The sequence below is a fragment of the Podarcis bocagei genome (genome assembly GCF_964188305.1).
Source record: "Podarcis bocagei genome assembly, chromosome: 2".
NCBI classification, from domain to species: Eukaryota; Metazoa; Chordata; class Lepidosauria; order Squamata; family Lacertidae; genus Podarcis; species Podarcis bocagei.
The window spans coordinates 97,803,901-97,830,259 of NC_138126.1; the positions used below are offsets into that span (position 1 = coordinate 97,803,901).

Consider the following 26,359-nt stretch of genomic DNA (forward strand, 5'->3'; position numbering starts at 1 on the left):
GGCTTCTACGATTCCCAGGTGTGGATAAAACCAGCCTGCTGCTATGTCCTCGTGCCTATGCATTATACTGACAGAGACGAGGTAGAGGAAAAAGCATAATTGGATGGGGAGCAGTCCGGAATTTGTGGGGTTGGGAGATTTATTTATTTTTTAAATCCCATTTTGGATTCTTTGGTCCTTCACAATAAAACAGACAGATTGGGCTGTGGCACTAAATGTAAACAGGCTTTTGCCTCTGGTATAATTTCTCCCCTGCATCGCACCAGCAAAGCAATTTGCCTAGGGGGTGTTGTGGGGAGTGGGAAAGAGGAATCTGATAACCAGCAAGATTCTATAGAGTTGCCAGGCCTTAAAAACAGGACAAAGAAACTACCGCTAAGTTACGCTTGAGGAGACCAGTGACACATCTAACACCCTCTGTAGGATTCTGTTGGAGTTACACAAAGCTGTGGCAATTCAGGACTAAACAAATCGCCCCCCACAAAATCATCGTCTCACTATGGACAATCACATAGAAAGGCAGAGGAAGCAATAAAACACAATGTTTACAAAACTAAGTGTTACAAACCAGTTACCACCAAAGAGCCTGAAAATGGCTGCAATTCTGTATAAACACTGTAGACCCGATTCAAAGAGTTTATTTCCTATGATCTTTAAGTTAGTTACCAAAATAGTTTAGTACATTTTATTTCCAGCAGAGTATTATTACTCCCCCATAATTTAAATTTGTGTGTGTATGTTTTAAAAATGTTCACATATTTTAAACAAACAAGCTTTCCTTAAGACTGAGGCATGTTTGCTGGCCTTGGAGACCAGGTAAGCCCCATGGCACAGACATTCAAAGGCTACAACCAAAAACAAACACAACCACAAGAGTCAGCCAGCAGCGTCTCTCCATACGAAAAAGAAAAGAAAGAAGCCAATTAGGTGTTCTTTTAAAAAAACACAACAGATACTAGTACAATATACACATTGAAAAAAAGCAGTTTTACCAAACATAAAAGTTAATTAAAAAAAAAAAAATCCTAAACAGAGCTGCACTTTGAGATCATCTGGGAATGCATATTAGCCCCCCAAATATGGGAGGGTGGAATTGTGGAAGCAAATCTAATGACGTACTTGCATTAAATATGAAAATACTCCAGAGGAAAAACCTGACAGTGAGTAGCTGGATTACGCTTATGAAAAAGAATGATAACTTAGAGTTTCCAGTGCTTTTCCAGGTTGGGGAAAGGTGGGTCAACTACTGCAAATGAAGCAGCGACTGGTGAGCAAGGGAGTGAGATTATAAATCTAAATATTACACTTTTACAAACTCCCCAGTTCAAAATGACAGATTAGAGTCCTTCTGGACTGGACCGTTGCTTTTTGTTGCCTACAGGCTGTTGCAATGTCTGAACAAGTCAAAACAAACTGCAGTGGGAGTTCTACCACTCGGGAACTGCAGGACGACACATTTACTGGATACAAGCTTAACACAAAAAATATTCCAAACCACAAATTTCAATGAAAGTCAGTTGGATTTAGGCCCCAATATATATTCCTGGAAGCCTACCACACATAATCAAAGGTTAACACATAATCAGTGAGTTAACACCATTTGTAAAGCACTCTGGGAAGAGTGCAAATTTAATCTCAATGGAAATTATTAGTGGAGGCTGCAATCCTAAACACATTTACTAGGGGGCAAACCCCATTGCATTCAATGGTGCTTACTTCTGAGTAAACATGCTTAGGATTGCACTGTAAGTTTCTTTTTTAATAGGTGTAGTTAAGTTCTGCTCAGAGCTTGGAAACCTTATTCATTCTGGCCCACAAAAGCACAAGAAATAAATTAATGATTGCTCCAATAATCCAGCTGATGGTTGCTTGGGACCCAAAAAGATTTCTGTCTATTTGTATAAAAAGCCTAACCTATGAAATGTATCCCTCAAGGCTAGATGCACTGTGCCCAGTAAGAGATGGGCAATATAAATAGTAGTCAATGCTGTCCATGACAAATGGTTCTGGTCTAAGTAGTTCTCTAGCAAGTGCACACCCAATATTAAGGAGGAATGCATTTATAGACTCAGGCTTTATGGTCGTTTTGGGAGAATGTTCTCCATCTTCATGGAAGTTGTCTACTGCAGGTACCCAGCCAAATAAGGGCATTTGCAGCTACACTAAGGTGACCCAGAGTTAACAGAGATGCTAACCCAAAGGAACAACTAGACTATCTTTCGTAAGAATGAGCAGAGCAGTAGAAAGGGCATGTCTGCATGGGAGCGTCTTTCATTTTTGGCTTGGTGCTTTTAATGCCAAAGCAGAAGGGCAGGAGGATCAGGCCCCTACCAACTCCAGAATTACTCTCTGGGCTGTGCAAACAGTGTATCACATACATGCCTGATGAATGTTCCCATCTGTTGGGGACTGGTCCCAAGCCTCTGGGCTACAAAAATTGGACTGCACACAATTCAAATGGACCAAACACAACTGATCCCAGACGCAGCCTAAGACTATAGAAAGCCTTGGGTGTCCCCAGATCGTCTATACCTAAACAGGGATCACAACCAACGATATCCTCCTGCAAAGAAGACAGGCTAGCTTCACCGGAAACCTAAACTAGTGAGGAGTAAGATAGAAGAGTAAGAAGGTTTCCCCTAGTCAGAAGGAAAAGGAATGTATTTGAGAAGTGAAACACTGTGGACTCTGGGCAACCCCATCTTTTCTTGCCTACGAACAGCGCTTTAAGTATGGCCTCATGGCATTCACTATAAATCAGAAGAATGTGAAGCGGATTAGGAACGTAACTCCACTTGACACCTAAGCAGCTAGCTAATCTTTCAAGAGAGGATATTCCAATATCTTGGATTCTCTGTTTGCCTGCTCCCAGTTCTGCATTTTGTGAATCTATTTCTTGCCACTGGAAACATTTTCATATTGGGGTCCCTGAACATTTGCAAAATTCTGTGTTTGTCCCATGGCTGTGAATTTAAAAATATTTCTTCCTCACAATATCTCCGCTATTACTTTGCAGAAATTACATCTGAAGGAAATCCATGTTTCAATTCAGTATGCAACTCCAAATTTTGGGCAGCAAGATAGAAACACACAGTGTTAACTTCTGAAAATGTCCCCCGCTCCTCTATCACATTCTACATTCCCCAAGTTCATGGTGGTGCACCACATCTTACTGTATGCTAGCAACACAAAGTGCTGTCCAGGGCAAACAGATGAGCTTGCTCTGTAAAAAACCTGAATGATTTTTTCTTAACACTCAAAGCAAAAAACCAACCCTTGTCTGAACTATAGGGTGGATATGTTACACCGCGACACTGGTAACAGTACCATTCATGGTATGGGAACAGCAGCGGAAGAGACATATTGTTTCTACCCATCAGGAAGTACCAAGTATTAGGTTTAGGGTGAGTAACACGGCATCAGCTGACCAAATGTAGACCAACTGAACATTGTACCCTCTAGCCAGATACTTGACCAATACCCCATTTCTGCAGTCCCAGGCAGGCAGACAAAAACAGGAAACTGATTTAGTCCCAAAGGGCCACCCTACCTAACTGGTGGGTCACAAGTTATGCAGGCCTGTATTAGGCAGACTAAAAAAGTTTAAAAGGTTCCATCTACCTCCATTTAATTATCAATGAAAACAAAGCCTAGGAGGAATACCCCCGCCAGGCTTTTCCAAAGCAGGTCTTCATCATTTCACACTTCCACCTCTACCTGCGACCTAGAATGCCTTCCATTTGCATTACCCACAGCTCTGAAGCACATCCTAATTGCCAAGAGAATACAGACCACCAACTCAGACTTTTCCTCTTTACGAAGTTCCACTGATAAGTAATGCTTTTGAGTAAAACTATTGTGACTGCCATCACTGGTTTGTTTGAAATTTTGCTCCTTTTGTTGCTTTGGTAGAAACCTACAAGTGTGTAAAAAGACTTTTAAAAAGCGAATGCTTGTTTTTCAAACAGATATCCAAAGATCCACACCCATACTGAAGGCCAACAAGAGTTCTGAATGCCTGAAGCTCTCAACGGGGAAGAACTGCAAAGGGGATTCTCTTGTTGTTAGGCTAAGAGCATGTCAGCTGCTTTAAAAAGATGAAAATGATGATGAAGTAAGAGCCAAGAGAAGGAGGACGAAGACATGATCAGAAATTTGATTTCCGTGTCTCTTCTCCCCACAGATCCAGTCCTCACCCTGGAAAGCACTTGCAAGCCCCTCTTCCCCTTCCCTCTAAATCTTTATTCAGAAAAGACTAAAAAAGGGTTACATCCTAAATAGGGGGTGGGGGGAGAGAGGGGAAACAAACTCTGCAAACTGCCCTTTGATCTACATAAAAACAGCCATAAAAGTCCCTAAGGAGTTAGACTTAGCAGGACTGGGTGAGTGGGGGAACCTTTAAATGGGAGATGCAAAGTATTAAAAAGTGCTCTGCAACTAATTTTTGTTTTTATGTATATATATATATATATATATTCATATATATATATTCATATTATATTTATATATATATATATATAAAGTTAAAAAGTTCTATGTGTGATATGCTAAACCAAATGTCCTAGTAGGGTCACGACTGGAGAGTGTGTGGCCTGTTGGGATGGCAGATGGGGCATTCGCCCTCCTCAGCACACGTTTCACACAGCACAGTGTGTTGGCACGGGAGTACCACCCGGTTCTCTTCCTGGCACTTGAGGCATTTCACCGACTGCATCTGAAACACTGCCTGGAAAGAAAGAAACGGGGGGCAAAACCAAAGGGGTTGTCAGCAAAACAAAACAGAGCCCTGGTACACTCATGAGGCAGCCATTAAAAGGTCAGAGATATTCACAAGGAGTAGACAAGGGAGAACCCACAGACATTTTCAGGAGGGCGGTGGAAGAAACGAGTTCAAAAGAGGCAGAGGAGTTCTTTGCCTCTCTCTCTGCAACCGCCTCCCTGTTCCTATGCCTGACCTGGCTTATCTTCCCACATCCCTCTCGCCTCTTCCCGTCACCTGTTCTGAAAGTTCCTTTGGGCAGACAGCATGCAAAATGACATAGATGGCAGCCGTGCCTCATGAACTTGGCATATATCGAACTCCTGGCAGTGACTCCTCCAGCCTGCTGACTCTGTTAAGTCACTGAAGGAAGGAAGCGGCTTAGGCTGCAGCCAGGACCCAAGATGCACAGGATACAGCTGTTACTCCTCTTGCCTAGCAAGCAGCTCTATGGAATGTGTGGGCAAGAGGACCACCCCCCCCCACCAAACTGTCTGTGTTCATTCCCGCAGCAAATTCAATCCCACCCACCCCACCCCCATCTCACACGGAAATGTATATATGCAGCTTTTGTGCAGTATAGGTTTTGTGGGGGAAACAAGATGACATTTTGACTCCCCCCCCCCCAAGATCAATGCTATGGGACCGTAAATGTTTTAAGGCAATGTCAAGTACTACCAAATAAAATCCCTTTCCATCTTCCTTCAACCACCCGGAAACGGGGAGTCTGTGTGTGCCATTTCAGCACATTCTACAGGCCCAAGTCATTACATGGGAGCCCAATGTGGGATTTGCTTCCAGGTACCAGACATACCATACTCTGATCCAGAGGGAAATGCCCTTTCCTATTACCATGTTATAAGCCTTGCCTGCTAGCTGAGAGCATTCTAGTATAAAACGGCCCCCCTCATCCAAGAAAGAATGGGACATTTCATGGTTGCCAAGTCTATGGGGTTCAAAATGTACCACGGATTAAAAATGCAAACTGAACAGTTGCTGCTTTTATTAAGGATTCAAAAAGGAAGCTAAGTTAATTGTGGGACAAGACTTCTCACTCAAGACCTACCTTATCAACTCTTTCCAGGTTGGCACGCAGCTGTTTTTGGAGATTATAGAGTGTGGAGAGGGAGAGGGTCTCTACATCAGAGAGCGAACGCAGGAACTGGGGGTCCTGGCCAGTGTGGATCCTCTCCACTTCCTCCTGGAGTTTCTTCACTTGCAGCTCCAAGGCCTCCCTCTGCTCCCGGGCTAGCTCACATTCTATGGTTGCCGTGTTGGCACGATCATTAGCTTCCTCAGCTTCCTTTTTCCAAGCATCACAGGCCTGTGTATCCCAAAGGAAAAGTCATTTGTAATTTGGGAAACAGTGTGGGGGTGGGGTGGGAGAGGAGGATGTGAAGTGAATTCTCTCATCTCCTCACTTGGCTTCACTCCGCAGCTTGAATAGTTTCCCCAGCATTCTATTTAAAGGCTTTGTATGTGGAGCAGATTTCTTGTATCTATACAAACTCCTGAAATCAGTGTGAGACAAAATATGGCAAATTTCCCAAGCAAACATTATGCACACAGTACTGGCAAAAGGTGTACACACACATTGGATCCTAGAGTGTTTATCTTCTCAAAAATATATTCACATGGCAAGAAAGCACCATGTATCTATTTTGGTAGTGATGGGGGAGGAATTGGTATTTTATTATTGTAAGCATAATAAAGCAGTTAAAATAAAGTAGTAGTAGTTGTGTACTTATATAGAATATTTTAGTAAATTGTTCCCCCGAAGCTTGAAAGGCAGCCTTCTCCAGCTCTGGGCTGTTCTTTCCTTGTGGCACAATAATTGCCCAGAGGTGGAATGGACAGATTTTTGGGAACACACCCCATAGCTAATGAGATCCTTTCAATCCGCACACACAGAAGTGACACAAAGGTTTTCTAGCCCAGGTATCCACATTTTACCACAATTCCTCTATAGGTTATTTTAGCTACATGGCTTTAAGTGCTTTGAAGTGGAGCATCCTGCCTGTCCAGCTGTTATGGACTGGCTGGATACAGAAGAGTGGTCCCAAAGGAACCCCCAGGGCAAGAAAGCTCACAGCCAGGGGATTGGTGGTGGGACAACAACGTATGGTCAGAGGGAGAAGCGGAAGCAAACTGGGAGGAGGAGGAGGTGTTGGAAGCTGAAGAGGCCACAGGGTTTAGTGAGCAAGAAGAGGCTGTGGCAGAGAGCACTCCAGAAGCAGAGGCAGAAGCAGAGTGGGGTCAAGAGGCAGAGTAGGGGCCGGCTGCAGAAGAAGCCAGGGAGTCTTCCTCTCCTACTGCATCCAGCTCACGTCCCTCCTGGTCTCCCAGACCACACAGAGCAATCAAGAGAGCAGAGCAATGAGATACAAGGTGGCAGAGCCTTAGGCTGTTGGGGAAACAACCGGAGGAGGAGCCTTGGAGAGCAGAGGGAAGGCAGGGACTTTCAGTCCTCACAACTGCCTCATTAGGGCAAGACCTACTGGGAAGGGTTGCTGTGATCACTAGGACTGAGCTGTTTTGTTTCTTTGAATAATGAATTAACTTCACTGGCATCGGGTGCTTTATTGTTTTATTGCTGACCTATGCCTGACTCCAGTGCCTAACACCAGCTCAGGGAACAATTTACTAAATGCAATCCATCTGTCTCAATCTAGTTATGGGAACAGTTTAGCAAAAAGCATATATTCACACCCACCCTAGTCTTGTTAGCCAACCTGGCCAGAGCAGGGTGGAAACGTACATCCCCAGAGGGAGAACATTTACAAAGCATCTTGAATGCAGAAGGAGGGGCTTACCATTCTTTCAGTGCACAGCTACTAACCTCAAAATAATTAGAGCATTACTACAAAAAGGTGAAGAGAATATCAATTTTCAGGGGATACATAAATCAAAAAGCTTGGGACAATTGGAAAGGTGTGTTCAGATACAACTGGAAAAAAGCCAATACTCCTAGAGGAACACTAGCAACCTTGGCATGAACATTTTCAAATCCTGTTACAATTTGCAACCTACTCCTCAGCATACCTAAGGTATCAATCGGTTTCTTTCTCCATTGATAAGAGCTCAAAAAGAAAAACAAACAAAACCCCTTGTCTGCTGTGAAGGAACTGTTACAGTATAACACACACCAAATCTTTGTATATTATTTCTGGACCCTCAAACTATTTATTCAGCTGTTAGGTGGATGCTTTTGCCCATTAGTATCCTGGCAAACCACTCTCACTCACTCCTCCCAGCGGACGCTACCTGTTTGGCTTGTTTCCAAGATTCTTCCCACTGCTTTATTGTGCTGTTAGCTTCATCCAATTCCTGCCGCAGCCTGGCCAGCTCAGCAGCACCTGGACCCGACAGAAATGCAGGCGAGGTACTGGGTGAAAAACTTCCAGAAGCAAAGTGCTCCCATATGCTGCTGTTCATCCCGTTTAAACCTGTTTCATGCAGACAGGAAGGGGGGAAATGTTACGTCACATATATTCCTGGATTACCCCTTTCCTTGCCCGGCACTGTTTTGGAAAGGGAATGAAATGGTTCAATATTTCACAGGGCATTGATTCATTTGGGGATTCTGGGGAGAGACATTCATGTACCTGCAGAGTTACTGTTTGTCACTCCAGCTTACACAGAAGAAATGGCAACACGGTAAATATTCTCTACATGGCATGCTGGTTCCAAGGGTGCTCCTGAGCACTTTGTGCTGCATCTAACCTATAACTGCTGTGCAGAGAGATACAGGCTTAGATGCCCCACACAGGGAAGATCTCCACGTGAGACATTGGCCACAACGCAACTAAAACAGATATGCTAGAAACTGCCAGTATAAGCAGAGGCCTGGTTAAACAGCAAAACCTGTGTGTGGATTGTTTTTAAAAAGCCCTTAGCCATTAATCTTGTAACTTCATTAATCAATCTAATTAGATCTTATTCCAAACATTGTTGCAATTCACACTTCTACTTTTAATATTACACCATTTTGTTTTGATCAGAATTAGAATCGTTTTAACAAACCAAACCCATATGTGATTTGAATACATTAGTATAAGAATCTACAATTGCAATACTTAAGATCTATTCACCACGTGAAGTTCTTCAGTACAAACCAGCACTAAGCCATTTTTCGTGTCCAAATCTGTGCCTTTGCTGATCTTACTCAGAAGTTCATCTGAGGAACCAGCTCACTTCACATCAGAACAGCTGGCCCTCAGATTTTTATTATTTTTTATTAGAATAAGGCAGAGTTTAATACTAAGAGAAATAAAGCTCACTGCACAGTTTACATTTTTATGAGAGTGCCTAAAAATGTACTGTGCAACGAACATATGCTTGCAAAAACACCTGTATAACACCAGGGGCAGGGATTGGCTGAGGTGCCCAGCTGAGTCTTACGCCTGCTTTTTCTGCTCCAAATAATGCAAAATGGCTCGCCATCTCAAACCAGGTGGGAATAAATTGGATACAGTTTCTTCTGCTGCTGTTTTCTGCCAGAGCTCACACATACATAGGGTAGGTTGCAAATAGATCCACAAAGTCTGTGGAGCAACAGAGCGTGCTCTCCAGTAGTGCTCCATGTGATGGGGTGGAGCTGTGGAGCTGCTCCTTTTGGATAAGGCTGAAATCAGGCTGCGTGGCAGCACCAGCGGAGCCAGTCGAGTGCTCCTGCTGGTGTGCCTGCACAGCCTCAACTTATCCCAGCCACTCGCAGGCAGCAACACCGTGCCAGAAGTGTGCCCTTGCAGCTCCACCCCACCCGACACACCACTACTGCTGCTCTTATTCTGTCATAACAAATTATGTATTCTTGTAAACCACTTAGAGGGCTTACTGCAATCAAATGGCATGCCAATTTTGTTAAATAGATAAAATAAAGTGTATTTCCTACAAAAATATGCTCCGGTAGAATAAGCTGCAGTAGAAAAATATCTGCAATACTATTCTAGGTGTTTTTATTAAAGCTTTCTTCTTCACACTGAATTACCCATCACAGTTTAGTTTTTCCTGTGGAACTAAAGCACTGCTCACCACACTGATTTATTAAGCAGCATGGCTAGTGTGAGCTCATCCTGATTCCAGCCATAGCCGTGTTATAAATTAGGTCACAGCAGAGGAACCAGGTCAAGGGCACATGCTACTGCAGAAGATGATATAAAACAATAAAAATACTCTATCACTTATAAAAGCTAACTCTGCTTCTTAAAATGCCGTATGTTTTGCTTTATTTAAAGACCCTGGCTTGCTATTGTGTTAATGTTTTCTATGTATGCATGCTATTTTTATGCAGGAATACATTTTAATAGAGGAGTAAAAAATATATAGCAAAACTGCTTATTGAAAACACATTTTCAACTGATAGCCAGCCTAATGAGCGTCAATAATTCAGATCATGGCCCGTGGTTTGGCTTACAATTAGGCCATGATCTGAATTGAGTCTACACATGCACAAGATGCTTATTGTAAAATTAGTATAATTTTATTTTTTTGTAAGCTACTCCTGATAGTAGTGGAAGGGCATGGTAAATAAAATCAAACATGTACACATTTACCACTTGCAATATAATGCACCAAGCGGGTGGTTATACAGATGATAGACAAGACATGATTAAACACATAAAAACAAGTACCTAGTTCTTAATTCTTCCCACATACTTCCTGCACACTGCTTTGTCATTTACCTTATTCTCTCCTGTGTGTCCTGCCTAGACTTTAAACCTCTTTACCAGAGACAGGCACACTTCTATGCTGTACCGTCCATAGGACATTCAGCAAATGCCAAGTGTTGAATTTTCTGAGGTGCTTCCATTTATAGATACTATAGCTACCCCCCAGGTTGTAAAGATTCATTTGCATAATCATGTCTTCTTAACTGGAGCCAATGCTTAACCTTTGAACCTGATTTTGATGCCAGAATCCAGCCCAGAAACATTCTAAGTAACAATAAAGGAATGCTTCTGCTCTTGCCTTCCTACTACCATGGCAAAATTTGATGTAACTGTTCTAAACAGAGCTGGACCAGTCAAGGTGAGGCTGCTGCTTCAGGTGGCCGAAGCCGCCCTAGGTGGCATGCCCTGTTGCCTCTGTGCAATCAACACTGAAAGGGGCATGATCTTGCCCCAACTCAGTGCCAATGGTGGCGCAGCTTTTCTGCCAAAGGCAGATGTGGCTGCGGCAGGAGCAAGTAGGTGGTAGTGGTCAGAGCGGCAGCAGGGCAAAGCGATACTTCCCGTTTCACCTCAAACGGTGAAATGGAACACACCACCCCTGGTTCTAAAGCAGGCCAAATGTTCCTTTAAACAGACAGTATGGGGTGGGTTGTCTTGCAAATGGAAAGTATTCCTGGAACCCAGTCTGACTAATCTTTGCAGTGAGAGATCCAGTTGTAGGGCTGTGTAATGGTAATGGAAGGAACTCTGAGCAAATTCAAAAGTACTCCCATCACTGCACAGCTTTCATGATTTAAAGGAGCAACATTCAGGTTAGGTCTGTTACACATGGAATACTGAGCCCTTGCTTTACTTTGAATATCAAGGGTGACTGACGTTCAACCAACACATTCCGTCAGCGCAAGAATTTCTGCTTACGCAGTGAGACGTCCCCTGTCTCCCTGTCCTGCCTGTCACTCTGCTCCCTAAATCTACTCTGGAGGGTTGAGGAAACCCCTAGAACAGATTTAGGGAGCAAAGGGGGTGGGGAGAAGTCCCATTGTACAAGTAAAAATGTTTTGGATACAACCCCAGGAGTCTTTTGGAAACTGTTTAGGAAAAGATAAAATATTTAGCCTCTGATAGGCTTGCAAGTATCTGATTTTCAGAGCTCATGTCTGTTAGCTATAACTGACCAGGTATGACTAAGAGATCTAAACCTGAAAAAGTCAACTATTCCAAGTGCATCAGAAGCTAATTGAGAATGGTATCACATATTTGAACCTTTTTCTATGATTGTTGATACTCTGTAACGCAGGAGTGTCTTGCCCAGTGGGATGGAGCCACAGCAGCCTCTGAGCAGCAGAGTCACTGCTGTTTGCCAGGAGAAGCGAGGTGGTAGTAAGATTTGTGCAGACAAATTGGTTGGTCCAAACCAGTGCTCCTGCTGGTGTGTTCACACAGCCCTGACTTCACCACTTCACCTCTACCCTTCCCTCTCCTGGTAAACAGCAGCAACTCCGTTGATGAGACGCTACTGCTGTGGTTAATATATGCTCATCCATCTACTGATCTACTGTTGAGACTATCTGCCTCCTTCTCTTAGCTGCAGAAAGTCTACCTTCTGTGAATTTAACTCTTGGGTCATCCTTACACATTTGGAATTTGCTTAACTTTTCCTAATGTGTTTTGCTACATTTGCTCTTTGTTGTATGGATGTCACAAACTATTTTAACTCATCTGTTGTTTGGTTATTTTGTGCAGGGAAATTCTTTCTGGGATGTCCTTAGGCTTAGTGAATTCTTCCTCATCTGATAGGCATTGGGCACAAGATATGTTAGGTGGCAACACAAAATGAGGACATTTAAATGAAAGCTAAGATAAAAGGAAAATACTTACATGGTATAGACAGGTATGTACATGTTCACATGCACACTCTCACATACGCACTGGGCATTTACCTAATGATCCATGAGAAGCTGATGTCCCCAGGAATGTGTTTTCTGATTGGCTTAAGTGTCCCTGGGGCTGATGGAGGAAATGCGATGATAAGCTGACCGGTGGAGAAGGAGAGGCAGAGTGAAAGGAGGCAGAACTTCCAAGGGACCCAGGGATATTTACAGGAGCAGAACTTTGCAGCAAACTCCCACCTGGACAAAGAACACACAGAAAGGATGGGAATGTAGAAGCCATGAGTTATGAGTGGAAGCACAGCACAGGAATTTGAACAGCAGGTGTTTGCTTCACTCTCTGCACCAGTAAAGGACGGGGGAGTCCGGGGGTTTTCTCCACTTTCCATCCCTCTTTACCTTCAGAAAGAGCATTATGAGAACTGTTCCTCTGGCCGAGGAAGGTACAGTAGCAACTTTCTTGGGTGTTAACTGTGCAAAATAGGACATATGGACAGTGTCAACTGTACTCCAACATACAAGGGGGTCATTTAAGAGTTTAAGGGACTGTCAAGAGAGACATTTAGACAGCTTTTTTTATCTGTCTCTCCACAATGACAATAAACTAATTCAAATTATGCATGTTTAAACTAAATTGCTTTTGCACTATCTCCACTGTTTATTAGTGCAAGAGGCTGCATTTCTCTAAAACAAAGAAGTGGCCAGTGATGGTGATAACGGGCATCTTTAAGACTCTTTTCACAGGAACAAGAAAACATGTGTCCATCATATCACATGGATTAAGCAACTACATTTCCAAGGGCTATTGTACTAGTTAAAAATATATTTCCCCATCACATTACATATCCTGCCAAAAATATTTCTGTAAGTTCAAATCCCTCCCCAACCCCAATATTAGGGATGTAAGTTATGTTCTTAATATCAGTTAAACAACAGCAAATGGGGCCGTTTCTCGATATTCAAAGTCAAGGGAGAAGCCACAAATTCAATGGGGCAAATTACAACCTTCATTTTTAATACACCTGTAAAAAACTATACTCTTCAGTAAAAAGATGTCTGAGAAGATCAGATCATTAAATTTCAACACCATAATTATTTCTGCTAGATCTACAGGAAAGAGAATGGGGGAAATCACCTCCCAATCTGAACAACAGAGGAGCTCAGAGGAATCAAACTCAGTAGCATGGGAGTTGCTAATGTTGTCAGAATAATAAGAATCTCAGGTTTCATTCTTTGAAAACTCAGTTTTTACCCCTCATGTTTATAAAGCTTGAAAATGCACAGCAGCACCTGTTCACAAATTAGATTCAGAAATTAGAGTGCTTCTAGGATGGCCTGGGGAGGGACTCTTACATGCCATAGAACTCTCCATCCTCCTTCTAACCTAGACAGAGTTACAATAGACGTAACCAACGTGTTATTCTAAGTCAACTCAGGAGGACTGTGATACAAGGTGCTGCCCACAAAACTAGAGCCCTCAATCAGTTTACTGATAATCTGAGGAGCACAGTCTTTGCAACCATCATTAAAAGGGCAGTTACCTTCACGGGAACCAACACTGTGTCTATGTTGCATGAAAAGCATTATTTGGACCCTATTTGGACTCCTATCTTGAATTGTGATGTCTGCACTGTAAACACTTCTAAATTGTTTTAGCCAGAATAAGCATAGGCACAATACCAGTGCAGAATTGTCTCATGCTGAATTCTACCTCTTTGGTTTTTGTGAAAGCAGACTTGATCACTTGGGTATGTGGAAAATCATTCTGATTTGTGCTACTGCTCAAATCTGAACCAATATTGAGGGCAGGATGTGGTGAAATAGAATTGTGTATTGATGGAAGGCCATTGCGGAGCATTCTGCAATGGTCTGCAACATACAACATCTGGCACCATGGAGGATCAGGTTTAAGCTGATGGCTATGCCATTCAGAGACAGAGTTCAGACAGCATGAGCGGAAATAGCGAGTCACGCACCTACCAATTTGCATGTGGCTTAGTTCACCAAAAAATAACAACAACCTGTGTAAATGCATTATGGGATTCTTACAACAGGGGACCAAGGTTGTAAAGACTATTTTCACCTGAACAACCAGACACACACACAAAATGGACGCTGGTTTGAAATGACCACATACAAATGATGAGATACATATGCGGTAGTTTGTCAATGTGTGGCGATAATGTCTTGCCATGGTCCTGTGACAGCAGAACAGTGAAAACAATCCAATTTGTTTCTCATTATTTTAAAATGACTTCCCGCCCCCCTCGGTGAAATGTTCATGTCATAATTTCATAAACATGTTTAGTGTGTCAAATAAGCCATGTCAATTTCATAAACATAACTGGGACATCTGAAACCAGTGGAATAAATTTCCAATCTGCTAGTCAATGAGAGCCCTTTTGCTCCAAGGTCTCCCATTGGCCGCATACCAACATATAATGTCAGGACTGGTTTTGAGAGCTTGTTAGGCTGCTTCAGCCAGCTGATGGGGCGAACCCTGCTTGGCAGAAGATCAAAGAAAGCTCTGTTGCTTTCATGTACCTATCATGATGCCACTCGTGTGGGGCACCGAGCTGCTGTCAAATGTCTTCTCCAGGGCAGCCACTCCGAATTCGTTCAGGTCCAGGTCATCCAAGGCAGACTCTGCCAGACAGAGGCACCAATTATATAATACAAAAAGGACCAACAACTTCAAGGGATAGGGAAGCCCAAAGAGCCTACATGCAGAGATGACACTGCTCTGGACAGGAGGATCTATAGGGCCCTGCTCCCCACTGTACAATACTGCCATTAGTCAACAGTTGTCTAAACAAGGCAGCTTTTCATATCACTTTCTATTGTTTTTGAGCCCTAAAAGCTTTCAGCATCAGGTTCTTTCCCACAGATTGACACCAGAAATAAACAGCAATGCAAAACAGATCATCCAGTGACACCTGCTGTACAGCTTGACTTTGGGAAGAAATACATCCAAGGACAGCTTGAATGAAGGGTGCCCATCCCAGTCACCTAGTAACCTGGGTATCCATGATGCATGGTGATTGGAATTTCCCTCTTTTAGGAATTCCACAATGGAGCAGTGACTTGGGTTGCAATTCAGTGGAGGAAGAGATGGGCAGTAGGAATGAGGTGCAGGTATGGCAGTGGAAAGAAGGGGGTCAAGTGCAGCAGTCAGGTGAGGGGCATCGGGGAAAGGGGATGGATTAGAATACCCTAGGAAGCAGGCTATAGCCAGCAGTGTCCCAACAATGGATCAGTGATACATAGCATGGGCATTGCCAGTTGGGATGAGATGAAGCAAGCCTCCACAGGTTCTTCCCAAGTGTCATTTCTAGCCAATTTAATATGTCCAGCAAATATGCCCCATTAATGTTGTCTCTCAAAGAAAAGTATGGCATGTGTTATATTCATGTTACTTCAGAAATGTGGACCATAAAATAGATCACAGTTTTCTGTATTGAAATGGTTGCTCCCCAGCCCCTTTTTCCTCCAAAGCCTGTATTGTGGTTTGGCGTTTCCCAAAAGGTTGCTTTTCGAGCCTTTCACAAAAAAAGACTGCAATTCCCCACAGGATGCCTATTAAAATGTATAACAAGAGCCTGTTTGGGGCTAAAGAAGTTGCCCTTCCTGTCCTCCACCACACTACTGCAAACTTTTCATTTCAAAGCCAGGAATTCTCTCTTGGTTTTTTATCATTCCAGGCAGAAGTGGCTGGGGCGGGGTCACTCTGCTGCCCTTCTGGGAGCAAGGTCAGTGTTGCCTTCTGGGATGGGCAGGGTAGCAGTGAGGTTGGAGTTGGAAGGGTGAACTGGCAGAGCCAATCCAAGCCCTGATCCTGCCTCCACGCTGCCTCTGCACCATCCCAGTAAGCAGCAATGGTGCTCCTTCTGGGAGGGTAGTGGCACAGCACTGTTATAGAACATAAACCATTAGCAATCATAATAAGGTATCTGGACAATGAGAGGCCAACAGGAAGCAACACTATATATCCCCTGTTTAGAAATAATAAAAAATAGTAAATAAAGTGCCTGAGGAGAAAATAAAAAGGGAAATGCCTGCTCTGCACAATATGTGCTATTAATCTCCTTGGGAAATCAGGAGATTAAAATATGGTGACATACCACACCCTGGAAGGGAAGTATAAACAAGGTCCTTTTAAATCTTCACCTAAGGCACAGACTGGCTATGGACTTCTGCTTGATGTGTACAGATCCGAGTTTCATCCTTGTAAAATTTATGAAAACAGTTGCTCAACCACAAATTACACCTGTCACATGAATTAAATAGAGTCCTGGACTGGCCCAATACAGTAGCACTTTGGGCCAAATTTGTGATCTGTAAATTTAGCAAGCATAAAGTAAGATGAAGGATAGCAAACAAGACATCAATTTCACTACACAAAAAATTCAGAGCAATCATAATATCCAATTCACCATATTGACACATTTTTATATAATTCAGAGCTGAAATTATGATGCATAGAAGACTATGTATGTCATATTAGCCGCCTCTAAAAGAAAGATGGGATTCTGCAAAAACTCCCCAGGTATCTAGATCTACAACATGCTCCTATTTCCCAGGCTGATTATATTCCCTTTCAGAGCTGGCCCCCATGAGTATAGGCAGTATTACCTATCACAGACTCCACTGTGTCACTGGTTGGGTAGAATGGAAGGGCATTTGCATTCATGCCAGGGACACTGCTTGTGCCTGCTGGACTTGGCGGTGTTGCTGCCAAACTAGAAGTGATACTAGAAGAGATGCTAGATGTCAGTGGGCTGCCAACAGGAAGAATCCCCAGTATATCCTGAAAGAGGGAGACATATATTTAAACACTGGATAATTCATTCTCAGCATGCAATTTAAGAAGTGTATGAGCAAGTCCCTAGCTCTGGGGATGCCAACATGGTGCTCATGTGCCCAACAGAACTCTTGAGGACTTTCCCTGGTGCCCATAAAGCCTCCTCTCCCACTTACCCTTCCATCATGAGATGGAGAGGGTGGTAACTTTTGCTGCCCCCCTCCCAAAAAAAGTAAATAGTTCTGAAGGAGGAAGTTGAAAGAATGGCACCCTTTCCCGCTTTCTCTTCCAGCTCTATCTACTTTTCAAGACTCAGAGTAGAATCTGAGCCTTGAAAAGCACATAACAGGCTCTCTTCCTCATTTCCCTTGGGAAAGAGAAGTCTCTCTCTCTCTACATATATATATAATTTATACCACAGACTTCTATATCAATATACATTCAAGGCAGTTCACAGTAGTGTTAATATACAACAAAGTGCCAAAACAAATGTATGCTGCAGTTATGAAGGACAACTTTGATTCTTTCAGAACACTTCTCATACGTAATCAGTGGCATCATATAATCATAATTGTGTACAATTTTATCAGAATAAGGTTCAATGAGCTGTACCAAACCCTTTCTTTAATTATCTCTGCAGCTGAATTCATATTTAGATTTCTAATTTGGAGGCTCCTCTACATGCACAGCCTCAGCATTTGCACATACCTGAATATACATTTGTTAGAGACTATTTTTAAAAAAAACCTCTTAGCAAAATACCACCACCCACCCATACATCATCCAGCATCCACAAGTAGGCTTGGAAGCTATGGATGAGATGGCATAAACACACAGGAATAGTCTAGGGCCAACTTGGGGTAACATACCTGTTTTGGTTGTAACAGAGGCTGTTCTTGGGTTCTATGTTCCAAGGAATGGGATTTAATCTTTGCCTGCTGCAGTAAACAGAACAAAAAGAAAGACGAGTGGAGGGGGAGTATACAAATGTGAAATTGCTGACTTCAAGCATTTGAGAGGGCTATGGGATTCTAACAAAACTTTCTCTATTTTGCTGCTCCCAGAAAGTTCAGAGCCCATTAGACAAGGAAAAAAGTATTAGACAATAAATGGTGGTGGTAGTGGGGATTCCCAGCACAGATAACCTGGATGTAAATCCAATTGAAATAAATGAAATAAACTTTCCAAGTTTTAAACATGCATATGATTGCCCTGTAATCTTTGTACTCCACTGTGATCTTTCTGTACTCATGTGGTGAGATTAACAATGAAAAGAAAGTGTGGAATGTTTTCTTAGTCTATGCCTAGTAAAGAAAAAAATGGGCATTTAAGGAAAAGTTGGTAAGAAAAATCCTACTCCATAAATACTCCAGAATAAATGTTAAAGTCCCAGTTATGCTGGTCTGTGACTGTAATAAAATTTGTTGTTGCTGTTAAATTCCCAGTGGCTTCTCTGCAAGCATGAGTTTATTTTATATCTTCATGAAAATATTCAGATATGTCCATTTTAAGTATCACTGCAGTTATATTCTAAATGCCTTTTTTCAGGGATTCAGGTAGGTAGCCGTGTTGGTCTGACGCAGTCGAAATAAATAAAAAAATAGTCCAGTAGCACCTTAGAGACCAACTAAGTTTGTTCTGGGTATAAGCTTTCGTGTGCATGTACACTTCTTCAGATATTTTTTCAGGAAGAAAAATAATCCCTTTAGGCTAAAAATATACCGTGATAAGTGCAATAACACAGATAGCAAGGATGTTAATTTTCTTTATGCCAAGGAACTCTTACTCGGGTCCTTGCCTGGAAAAAAATGTTTCAAGAAATGTGTCTCTAGACTAGCCCAATAGAAAGTTCCAGGTGGCTGATTTTGTGGTATGTAAAAAATATGTAAAGTTTGCTTCAGATTCTTTCTTTGGATTACTTGATTATGTATCACAATACCAGGAGCCCTTGTGACTTGCTTGTCTAGTGCCAATTTCGTAGCTTAGGGAAGTACCAAGATGTTTCACCAACATATTGCAGTGGTTTTGGCAGTTGCTTCCAAAGCCAATATGAAACCCTCAGGTCCCCTTTCCCTGTATGCCCCACCTACCTGGCATTTGAAATTCTTTAGGTACTCTGCTCCAACCAAATCTTCCCGCTCAAATCCTGGTGCCTTCTTGTAGCTGCTGGCTGCAGTTACTGAATCTGTGGGAAAGCCAATGCTTTCCAAACTATGGGGTTTTCCAATGGCACCAGGAGGAGACCCACATATATTAGATGGGCTTCCAAGACTGCTATTCCTACAGAGAATCTAATGGAAGAAGGAAGAAAAAACAGCACAGGTCACAACTTGAGAGGAACTCATATAGTGCGCAGTTACAGATTCCTAGGATTGTAACATTCTGTCTTGCACTATTGCAGATGGCCTTTGATGGGAAAACCTCCAGATAACTAAGTTGTTAGCTTCAGCTAGGTCAACTGGGAACATAAATCACAAGTTTTCGTGCTTTAGCGTCTCAGAAATGCACAACCGTATCTTGATCCCAGAGACAATCTCATATTCTTCTCACTCAGCTCACAAGTTCTTCATGCTTTCTCAAGTGAGATTTAGAAACCAGCACAGCCAACATAATCCCATAGCAGAATACATATTTCTAGTGCAAAACCTTGTTGCTTCTTCAGAATCCTAAAATTCTATGCTTCAAGTTTAAAAGGGAAAAAGGTATTAAAAATGTGAAGTCAGTCCATGCTTCAGAAAACAGAGGTGGTTGGGAAGTGGTTCATAGTGCTGAATATTTTCACTCTTATTCCCATAACCCAAATTCTTTGTTTCAGTTTTCCTACATATTTACAGCCCCATATGAACCACGTGTTCCATTCTTCCTTGACCTAAACTGATAAATATTTTTTAATGTTTTCATTTATTAAAATATTTACACCCTACCTTTCCGTAGAAAAATGCTTAAGGCAGCTTACAAGTACAGTATTGAAAGCATCTAAAAACTTTTTTTGAAATGTTTGATTGCATCACTCTTATTGGGGGCTTCCCATCCTTCCCTGTCATAAACAACTATGGTATTTATGCACAACTGGGACAGAGAACTTCCAAATTATCAGAAGCCACTCAGCTTTGTTTTTTACATATGCAGCCATTCAAGATTGCTTTGCTAAAGAACCACGGACAAAAGAAAAAGAGAGTATCTTCAGGACAAAATGTTTAATAGCCGAGTGATTTGTCAGGAATTCTGTACTTGAGTTGCTAGGACATGTTTATGTGCATATTCATAATCATAAGGACTAGAAACTTTTAGGGAATCTAAATTATGTGCCCAACGCCATACTCTGACCGTAAGGACATTGGAAGAGCCTGCTGGATCAGGTCAATGGTCCATTTGGCACAACATCCTGCTCTCACAGTGGACAACCAGATGCCCGTGGGAAGCCTGCAAGCAGGATATGAGCACAACAGTATTCTGCCTATCTGCAATTCCCAGCAACTGGTATTCGGAAGCATACTGTCTCCCAACAGTGGAGGTATAACAAGCCATGTTGGCTGGGAGCTACTGATCTGCAAACATACAGGACTGTGGCATACATAACAACTGTTTCGAAATGTAAAACAGATGAGGCTTGAATTAAGGAAGAGGGGACTCTTGGGAGCCTCTTACAATGACAATTTTCATTCAACCAGCACAGGTTGTGTAATGCTCTCTCTCCTCAGTTAGATACTTACTGTAGTAGAAGTGGGGCTAGTTGGCAGAGTTCCTGGTTTATTCCATACCTACAGTCAAAGACAAAGACATAACACAGAATATGTGGGATGAGCAATTTATTTAGCTTTAATCAGTCATATGTAATAGGCATAATTAAAACATCATTCACTCGGCTTGCAGCCTACATACACAGCTGAGCAGGCTGAAGTAACAACAGACAAAGGGTGCTTCAGTACGACAAAAGCAGGTGGACTTGGAAGGAGACATTACAATTTGCTCGCCAAAAGGTGAGAGTGTGAGCTTGCCACTAGACAGCAGGATGTCTACTTCTAAACAGTGACTTGATATGATTCACTAGAAATATGCAAGACTCTCCCAAGGGATAACTACTTAATTTTAGCTTAACATGAAAACAGAGGGCCACTACCCCAGGTTAAATTCTTCAAACATATCATAGTACACAAGCTCCAAGGCTGTATTCCCAAACATTTAGTTAGGAGCAGCTGCCACTATTCACAAGGTAAGCAATTCAGACGAGACCTATACAAGAGAGCTCAGCACCCACAACAAGAGATTGAACTTTCCCTTTTATGCTTGGAGCACTTTATTCAAGAGGAGAAAAGCAAAACCATGCAAACATTTTAATGATTTGAATAGGTGTTCTAGAAGCAGTCATTTTCAGATGAAGAAAGAGTACTTCCCAAATGGGACAAATTCTAAGCAGGGAGCATTACAACAGTATTAAATTTCACAGAAAAGCCTTGGGCTGCTCCATATGGCAGCTTGAAAATGACTTCCAAGTAAATTTAAAGCAGCTCAGCTTGTCTAATCCAGTTTGAAAGTGGCAGTTGTGATTTAAACCCATGCCACTATGTTCCTTCAAAATCTCAGCTCACAGATGGAAACCTGTTTTGCATCCCAGTGCTCTGCCAACCCCCACAAATTCAAAGTAAATTTTATGGGGAAAATATAGGCACCATTTCCTTAACACAATGTAATTGAGTCCGAGGGGGCAGCTTCTTCTTCTAGAAGGCATTCATATTTAGAGAAGTCTGCAGTAAAAACCTACAAAGTGAAGAACTTTCAAAATTTCTACGTACATTGCTAAGGTCTGGGGCTTGTGGACTAGAAGGGCTAACGGGAACAGAATCGCCTGCTGCCGAGGGCATATACATTACAGGGCCTGTTTGTGTAGGACTGGAAACAGAGGATGTTGATTGTAACTCTTCATTAAGTGGAGGTTCTGTAAGAAATGCAAAACAAAAACATGACACAATGTATGCAGAAAAATGAAAATGGATCTTATGGCTCTCCTAAGTGCAGAGGTTCCATAGATCCGTATCTATTTGCAGCAATCCTCATACCAGCACAGAAATAACAGAAAGTTTTCATAAGACAAAGTTGATAAATGTTTGGTTTGTTGCCTTGAGTGTCTTAGCTTTTCCTAAAATTATAAATTACACTCTTAAAGCAATGACAGATGTAACTATTCATTCAAAAGACCTACTGAATCAGGGTTTCCATCTCTAATGTTCAATGATGGCTAAGAATACCTTGACGGTGATGACTGACACTCCAGTTCTAAGCATATTTACTAGGTAAGCAAGCTTACAATTTCAATGATGTTTTCTTTCGTATGCTTGCTTAGAATCATAGCCTGAAGAACGTAAGACTATAACAACAACCCTCTTGGATCAGACCAACTGTCTACACAGTCCAGCATTCTATTTCCAACTATGTCCAACCATATACTTTTGGAAAGCCCAGGTGTGAGGCATGGCTGTAGCCAGGGAGCTGGGGGGGGGGCAGCTGTCCCACCCAAAGTATGTAAATAAATAAATAAATAAAAACAATTGTGTTGCAGATAACTTGGTTCTGCCCCCCCCCCCCCGCAACATAAAGTCTGCCTCCCTGAAATAAATCCTGGCTACACCCATGATGTGATGCCTAAAGGCAATAGCCCTTTCCCAGTTGTTATCCCTCTGTTTTGGAATGGAGACATTAAGACCTTAGTATACTGATTGGATTTCAGAACACTAGAATTGATTTTTTTACGTACGGAAAGATCCCATGTTCCCAATAGAGCAAACTAGACAATTCATATGGCAGAATATGTTATGTATGGAGAAACAAGAGCGGTTAACAGTTGTTCTGAATCTGCGTGGCAAGCCCACCTTGAAATGTCTGGGGCACCTGGAAGGGAAAGAATATGAAGTAGATCCAGTCTTCAGCTCAGCAGACAAGATCTGGGTGGGGTTAGGGTTAGGGTTAGGGTTGAATGGAGAGGACCTTCACCGATTCAGACTGGATTTGTGGAGGTGGCTTCACCTTCATTCCTCCAAAGTGATTTGCAGAGGGTGGGTAGTTCAAAAACCATCTCAGCTTTCTTCTTACATATTTCAGGTTAGGGCAAGACACTGCTTATTTCACTTTTAATGCCAGTGTTGAGCTACAGCAGGGGTGGTGAATCTGTGCCCCACTAGACGTGGTTGAATAACAACTCCCATCATTCACAACCACTGACCAGGCTGGGAGTTGAAGTCCAACAGCACCTGGGGAGTCACAGATCCCCCCATCCATACTCACCAGTGCCTTGCTGAAGAGGAAAATCCTATCACTGCTCCTCCCTCTATGAAATATGTCTTGATCAAGTGTCCAAAAATTCTTGCCCATCATTTCTAAGACTCCAACCAAGTGATCTGTGCCACATTGATTTGGCTTCTTAAAAAGAAATCTCAAAAGCAGAAAACTCCTTCATGAAAGGATCAGGTCAAATACTACAACAGATGAGTTCTTTCCTTTGCTCCGCAGAAAGAAATTGTGTGTTCACAGCCTCAGGCAGGCAAATTACAAACCAGCAGCCCAAAATGCCCACAGCAAAACTTAAAACTGTACAATACCTTGAGTGGCCACTGGGTGTCACTTAATTTTGAGGAAATGCAATTAGAGCGCACACCATCTGGTGGCTAAAGCGTTTTTTCCAAAGTAAAAGATACAACACACAAAATAAAATCCACTGGAATATTTATTTTTGAATTCTTTCCCATGACTTGCTGAGGGGAGGGGGGTAATTTGTTTTGAATTTTGCTTGATCCAGCAAATGAAGTCCCACTTTGAACCCAGGATGACACTTCTCTCACAGCTTACACTTTATTGCTAGATAAAGATAAGACCACCTACGTTCTACATGTGCAAAGGCACAGAAGGGTCCTCGGGGGCAGCTGCCAGACTGTTGCATGTCATTACATTTTGTTGATTTGTAGATCTGGGGGGGGGAAGCACAAAATGTGATGAAAGTGAGCACACATAGTTATCTATAATGATTTTTTTTAAAAAATAGAACAATACCAAGAAATGCAACTGAGTTTGATGTGCCTCAGTTATGCTTTACATATAACTCTGATCCCAAATTATATTTGACATTCACAGAATTACTTTTAGCATTATTACCACTGATAATTAATACAGTTGATTAGAACTTCATCACAATATTTTGCACGTCTACTCAAAAGTTTGGGTGGATTTACTCCCATATAAGTGTGTATAGGACTGCAGCTTTAATGACTCTTGGAACTTACTGAATGACGGTCCTGTGCATACACTGGCTCTATCTAAGGATCCAGAACTGGACCACATGAAAACATTTGAGCAAAAGAAGTGTATAGTATCCATTCAAGAGAAGTGTTTCCATGTGTATATGCATCCATGGGGATCACTCCCAAAGCCCCCACCACCCAATGCTGCCAGAACAGCGGTCTTTGGGGAAAGAGGAAAGGAACCATAGTTGAACTGCTTCAACTATGTTTAACTAGAGTTTGAAAGGATTCTGCTGATAGACAGGGCAGCCATGTCCCAACAGTGACATCAAATGTTGCTAGAAAACACATGGTCTTCTTATGATAAGGGTTGTGTACACTAAGACTAACTCTGCTGTCCTTGTATGCACAGGAGGAAGGTGTCAGTTCCCAAATTCATCACACCTTCTGTTCCAACTTTGAAAGCCTTCATGACATTTAGTTCCCCATCACTGTTCTGACTTTGCTCTGAATACCTTATAAGATAGTAAAAATTCTTTTTTCGCATTTTGGACGAATTATGTCTCAAATTCAGAAAAACAAGACAAGGAGTCAGCCTAACCCCTCAGGGTACTACCTAGATCTCATGCACCTCCCTCAGCCTCTTGTCTGTGTCTTCTAGGCTTCCGCATGCGCCATAGTCCACTCCAAATTTTCTCACTCTCCTACATCCAACCATCAAGCCCCATTTGGCCCCTCACCTTGGTTCCTGCAGCCCCTGCCAGCTGTACTCTCAATGTCCAAGGAAACATTCTTCCCAGCATGTCTAGATGGCAATAGGAGTACTTATGGGTGAAGAATCCAAGATCTCAAGCAATTTCAGCTCCTCAGGACCCCTTGGATTCTTTCTCTTCCAGTGTTCTTATTGTACTTTTTATTAGAAGTGTTACTGTTTATCAGCACATATAAACCCTGGAGCCCCTCCATTTATCTAGCCAGGCAGCCAACAGGAAGGGTTACTCACTGTACCTCTGGATGAAATTGTTGTTCTGTGCGGGTGTGACAGTACTGGCATGCATCTCCATTGTCACACTTACTGGGATCTCCCCACTCATCTCCATGTTTCACACTGGGGCATGGGGATGACCTGCATAAAGAAGGCAGCAATGGTATAGAATAAGGAACCCAATTCCAACTCGGTACCATCAAATAAACTTATCTCACTGTCCCAAACAGGGATGCCCAGTCTACTGCTTCCATATATCCCTGCCACTTACTTCTGCATATTGAATACCTTAGCTACCTGCAATATAGCTTTTCCCAAGGCAGTGGAAGGTTTTACTTCATTATGCAGAACTAAATACATATGATTTCAGGTCACATTGAATTAGGACAGAAGCTGGTGGCTTTCAAGAGGACAGTCTTCTTTGCCCCCACAGAAGAGGAAAGCACACAACAGCAGGAGACAAGTACCTTGTCTGACCAATGCTTGAAATACAGTTTGAACATGAACTGTGGGAGTTTAATGGAAACCTGTGATCTCAGAGAGATACCTTTTCATGTGGCCTTTCTATTTGAAGTATTAAGTCTCAAAGTGTAACACAATTTTCACAAGGACTAGAGATTCCCACTCTGAAAACTGTGCTAGCACTATGTTGCTATAAAGCAATTCTAGGGGTTGCACAGAGATTAAAAGATACAGAGTCTAATAGACATAATACATAAGGAAAAAGGAAGGAGGAAGGAAGAGAACAGCAGTAGAATTCCAGCACCAATTTTTGAAATTTTATCATCTCAACAATTATTAAGTACTACTTTTAAGTACTACTACTACTACTAATTTTATTAACAACAACAGTAACTTGCTTCAAAGTGGTGAATGGCATATTAATACAACAAAAAATGAAGCATGATAAAAGGCGATAAATTAATCAAACAAAACAATATAAGACAGGAAAATTACAACAGAGAAAAATAAAAGAGCAAAACTTTCTAAGCTAGAAGATTAAAAAGTGCTCTCATCACCCATA

General features: G+C 42.2%; 1 protein-coding gene across 4 annotated transcripts in view; it reads right to left on the reverse strand.

Annotated features, from left to right (window-relative positions):
• Window positions 1–622: 622 nt before the first annotated feature.
• UNK (unk zinc finger) overlaps window positions 623–26,359 on the reverse strand; it is a 49,014-nt gene continuing 23,277 nt past the window's right edge. For 3 of the 4 annotated variants that reach the window (XM_081185097.1, XM_081185100.1, XM_081185099.1), the window contains 12 exons: window positions 25,359–25,476; window positions 23,995–24,079; window positions 21,915–22,057; window positions 20,835–20,882; window positions 19,212–19,412; window positions 17,991–18,059; window positions 16,953–17,127; window positions 14,865–14,966; window positions 12,372–12,560; window positions 8,024–8,205; window positions 5,826–6,083; window positions 623–4,726 (listed from right to left, as the gene is read on the reverse strand). In XM_081185097.1, coding sequence (XP_081041223.1) covers window positions 4,571–4,726; window positions 5,826–6,083; window positions 8,024–8,205; window positions 12,372–12,560; window positions 14,865–14,966; window positions 16,953–17,127; window positions 17,991–18,059; window positions 19,212–19,412; window positions 20,835–20,882; window positions 21,915–22,057; window positions 23,995–24,079; window positions 25,359–25,476 — 1,726 coding nt within the window. In that variant the 3' untranslated portion in view covers window positions 623–4,570. The remainder of the gene's footprint in view (window positions 4,727–5,825; window positions 6,084–8,023; window positions 8,206–12,371; window positions 12,561–14,864; window positions 14,967–16,952; window positions 17,128–17,990; window positions 18,060–19,211; window positions 19,413–20,834; window positions 20,883–21,914; window positions 22,058–23,994; window positions 24,080–25,358; window positions 25,477–26,359) is intronic. The other variant, XM_081185098.1, reaches the window with a different exon arrangement.